General features: G+C 43.9%; 1 protein-coding gene across 1 annotated transcript; it reads left to right on the forward strand.

Moving 5' to 3' along the window:
* Window positions 1-398: 398 nt before the first annotated feature.
* Window positions 399-4,938, forward strand: grxcr1a (glutaredoxin and cysteine rich domain containing 1 a). Its single transcript, XM_030114642.1, has 4 exons — window positions 399-794; window positions 2,637-2,876; window positions 2,949-3,014; window positions 4,738-4,938. The coding sequence occupies exons 1-4, from the start codon at window positions 399-401 to the stop codon at window positions 4,915-4,917; spliced, it is 882 nt and encodes a 293-aa protein (XP_029970502.1). The 3' UTR covers window positions 4,918-4,938.

A 4,938-nucleotide genomic window follows, 5' to 3' on the forward strand; every position in this document is an offset into this window, starting at 1 on the left:
CTTGGAGGTGTTACATAAGTTTCCTCAGTGTCATCTTATCCAGAGAGGACAACTCTGTTGATTAAAGCATATGAAGTCAGGCCACTAAAAGTCTTCTGTCAAAGCTTTTGGTGAAAACTGTGTAAAACTGTGATGAATAATTCAACGACAACTATCGCTTTACTAGTGATTAGTTTGCCGGGTTGCCATGGCGGGGCTGCATGTATAATTCACCGCGTGCGTCCGGCTGCGGGGCGGCTTACAGACTCCCGGCCGGTCATTTTTAGACCTGTTGGATTAATCGTGGCAGTAATCCACGGGAAACACGGCCGCGCGTCTGAGCCGCGTCCTCACCTCCGAATGAGCGGCTCCGAGCCGGCTGCTGCGCGCCATGTAACGCGGCCGAGGGCACGAGGACGATGGAGGGCACGACGCAGGAGAAGCCGCCCAAGCGCGTGAGGTTCCGCGTGGCCTCGGGCAACAGCGGCCGCGTGCTCAAGGAGATGTTCAAAGATGAGGGTCCGGCGGACTCCCTGGACTCGGACTGCACCAGCAGCTCGGACGCGGACCGGGCCAGCACGCCCTCCACCAGCGGGGACGCGCACGGCGGGCACCTGCTCGGGTACCCGGGCTCCGAGCTGGACGACAGCGGGAGCGAGCCCGACGAGCTGCTGATGTACGCCGGGGGGACCAAGGACTGGATGTTCACCACCAAGAGGGTCAACATCCGGAGCAAGAACGGCACCGTGAGGGGGGTCAAGCACAAGGTCAGCGCCGGGCAGACCCTGTTCGAAAACATCTCCACCGCCAGCAGTGTGAGTACACCTGACCGAACCACCAGTTAAAAACAAAACTGATAAAAACTCTGTTAAAAATACAGAAAACTATATCAGCTGGTATTCATGCCTTCCCAAAGTAATTAAATGTCTATTTGTTTACATTGTAAAATGTCCCTTGTACACTGGACTCAAACCCTGGTTACATTCAAGGTCATGGATTAGTGGGATGCTCCACCAGGGGGTACACGTATTTGGAGATATATTTAGAAATGCATCAGAATAGATTCAGAAATGCAAAAAGGATATAGAAAAAAAAAAACATGTGGGTGTAAACAGTGTATATATTCAGTCAGAATTTATTATTTTAGACTTGCGGAAGTAGACTTAACAGACATACTGTATTTATGAATAGGGATAAAGACAGGGAGACAGTGAGCAGCATTATAACCTGGCCAAATCATCTAAAAAAAAGTGTATTTTAAACATAAAAATACAGAATGAATTGAACTCCTTGCACCTCAATAAACTGCATTTCCCATGTGATGAGTGATACAGAAAATGCAATTTATATGTGAAATAAATGTGGTCATGATGAACTCGGGAAACCAATAATTAGCAGATAAGTCCAATATTGTGACTTTTAATGTTGCTTATCGGCTCCCATGTTTGATTTCTAACAACCTGCTGCTTCACTTCCCATTATTACCTGGATGGTTTCAACGCTTGTTTGCCATCAGTGTCAAGTCTACTTACAGGAAGAGGGCTGCATGCACCGTAGCGGTGTGGTTGGGATAAAAGCTCACAATAGAGGACAAGGTCACAGAACAATTAAAGATTAATGATGCATTTCGTTAAGTGTTTCAGGACAAACTAATCAGGTTAATGAATTCTCGGCACTTCGCTTTCTAGTATCTCCACAAAGAGCGTTTGTTATTCTGAGGTAACTCCCATCTGCCTTGCGCCGCTGCAGCAGCGATACAGAAGGTCATATCTAAGAAAGTGCTCGCTGCAGAGTGGCATTAGGCGAAGGCGCAGACGAGACAAGATAAAGCTTCTCATCACGATTAAGCGAGATAATCTTTTGTTTAAGGTGAAGTTTTAACACTTCTCAAGGTGAAACGGTCTGATCAGATCCCAAACGGAGGGGAAATCCAACATTACAGGATGATTTTTCTTTTAAAAAACCAGGGAAAAAAAATTCACAAATCAAACAGGTTTGTTTTTGAACCAAAGACTGACATGCCAATATAAAAAAAAATAAACGTCTTCTGTGTATTAAGATGTCTCACAGCAACTGAAACTTACATATTTGCTTCAAAAAGCTTGTCAATTATGATTGATTACCTTTGTCATCTTAAGTAATTATGACATCCCTGAACATCAAATTAAGTTCAAAATTCTGCTCCAGTCACCATTTCAGAAAGCGTGCATGGGATGCATGAAGAACATATATGAAAGCAGGAAAATACATATTGAACATTTTAAAAAGTAATACATTTCTTGCTATGTATTCCTTACAACATAATGTTCTCACAGGCTACTGTTATACACCCAGTCTCTTCTTAAACAGCTGCTGTAAAACGATAGTTGTCCATATGTCCGATGTTGACTTGTGTTTGAATAAAGCAGTTTAAGTGAAACATGGAAACAGAAATACCAATGCAAACTTTTTTCAAGTATTATTACTATTATTGAAAAAAATCTGATGACTCATAGAAAAAGACATTGATTGTTAGAATACAAAATGTAACGCTGAGACTTTGTAAGAGGCAGTTATTTTACCTCTGTTTAGTCTGTCTAATTCTAATCTATAATTTTAAAAAAAAAGCCAATGACTTCCTCAGATACCTTCATGATGCCTCCTCGCTCCCTCCACAGACGGAGCTGTCCCTGGAGTTCGGTCGGATCGTGATCTACACCACCAGTTTCCGAGTGGTGCGGACGACCTTTGAGCGCTGCGAGCTGGTCAGGAAGATCTTCCAGAACCACCGGGTGAAGTTCGTGGAGAAGAACATCGCCCTGGACAGCGAGTACGGAAAGGAGCTGGAGGAGCGGTGCAGGCGTGTGGCGGAACCTCCTTCACTACCGGTCGTGTTCATCGACGGACACTACCTTGGGGTCAGTTCTTGAAAACATGAGGTCGAAGACTTCGTCATCCGCTCTTGGTTCATCGTTGAACTTCTCTTACAGGGTGCTGAGAAAATACTCGGCATGAATGAATCAGGGGAGCTGCAGGATCTTCTGACAAAGATCGAGGTTGGTTTTCTCAGCGTTTGTTGCATAAATCACATTATGAATAATTGATGTTGGTCAAAATGAGGATTTTCCTGTGTTGAGCCAGCTGCTTGATTCAACCCATGCACATATTGAATTATTCAGATGCTCTCCTCTTGGATTTACTGGAAAATATTATGTGTTGTCACGCATCTAATATTAAAACACACTGTGATTACAACTACAGTAAATTAGCAGATTGTATTCACACAATGCAAACAGGAGCGGTTCAGTGGCCTCCCCCGGTGACGTTATCTTTAAAACATGAGCAAACTGCTATGTAAAAAATGCATGCACATCGATAAGCGGCCATCAATAATGAAGGACTAGTTATCGATTGTACCGCAAACACATTCCTTCAAATACACCAACGTGAAGCTCGTGTCTCAAACTAAGTCTGCAGAAACTATTCCTGCTTCACACTGAGTCACTCTGGGATCGTCATTCACACCAGTACTGGCCTTTTCCCAGGCGCTGGCTGGAATCTGTGGTCCAGCCCCCCCCCCCCCCCCCCAACACCAACAAAAACCTTACATATGAATACAAAGCAGTAAGATGACATTTAGGTGATGCATGCAAGCCACTGCAGGCTATTAAAAAAAAGTGTGCTGTGCTAAAAGGTCATGCATACACTAATCAGCTCGCCACCGGCATGAGTCAAGTATATATTTATGATTGCATAGTTGCAGACCTAAAAGCAGTTAGTGGAAGCTGTTTAAAACAAAGGTTTTGGTTGTTTTAGGTGAATGTTGTTATTAGTAAGCATAGGGTAAGACTGATTCATGGCATATGTTTGTATAGAGATTAGGAAACTAAAGACAAAAATGAAAAAAAAAACAAGGTCTGAAAATAGGTGGAGATGTGTGTGTTGACCTTGTGTTTTATCTTAATTGGGAGTCATTGGAACAATTTGTTAACATGCAGTATTTCTTCCAAAAATTGTCCATATTTTCATCTGTTCATTCACGCTCTGCACCGTTTAGGGTCTCAGAGAGCTGGATCTAGACTCAGGCCATCACATGGGAAACAAATGCACACACAGATGTTACCCAAATAACTGCAAAGTGTGAGAGTCAAGTCGATAGACCCGGGGGGAAAAAAACCTTCATACACAGAGGCTCCAAAACCTGGATGAAGCAGAAATATTCCCACTCTCTGCCAGTCACTGCACTACATTACCTTCAGGCCTGTGAGGACAACATGTCTTAATTTTGGCAAAATAATTCATGTGGAATTTATTTATAGATGTCACTGCCACTAATGAGGGCTTTGGAGTCATTCTGCTAACAGCTTGTTGACATTTCACCACTCGTACATAGTGTTTGCCCTGAAATTCAAAAAAGAAAGTTCAAACTTAAGAACCTCACAGCAAGAAAAAAAACTCCAGCTTTTATTCCAAGTGCTGGGACTTTCACGGTGGAAGAATTTGCATCTTCTGTGCATGTATACTTAGGGAAAGCCCATGCATGTGCAGAATTTGCATGTTTAATGCATACAGGAGGTTCCTCTGGGCACTCTGGCTGCATCCCGCCATTCAAAACCGTGTTTCTTAGTTTGCATGGTGGTTTGAATGGTGATGATGGTCTGATTTGTTTTCTGCTCACTGTTCTTGTGTTTTTTTTGTCCCAATACTTTAGTTTATTCTTAAACTTAGACTACATTTCACCGTACTAAGAGTGTTTCCTGCTCGACGTCCGTTTTTCAGAGGGTGCAGCATCCCCAGACGTGCCAGACCTGCGGAGGCTTCGCCTTCATCCCGTGCCCAATGTGCCATGGCAGCAAGATGTCTGTGTTTCGCAACTGCTTCACGGATTCCTTCAAAGCCCTCAAGTGCACTTCCTGCAACGAGAACGGCCTGCAGCCCTGCGCGAGCTGCAGCCAGTGAGGAAGTAACGTGCCTGAACAA

Source organism: Salarias fasciatus, chromosome 2, assembly GCF_902148845.1.
Source record: "Salarias fasciatus chromosome 2, fSalaFa1.1, whole genome shotgun sequence".
In the NCBI taxonomy this organism is placed as follows: domain Eukaryota; kingdom Metazoa; phylum Chordata; class Actinopteri; order Blenniiformes; family Blenniidae; genus Salarias; species Salarias fasciatus.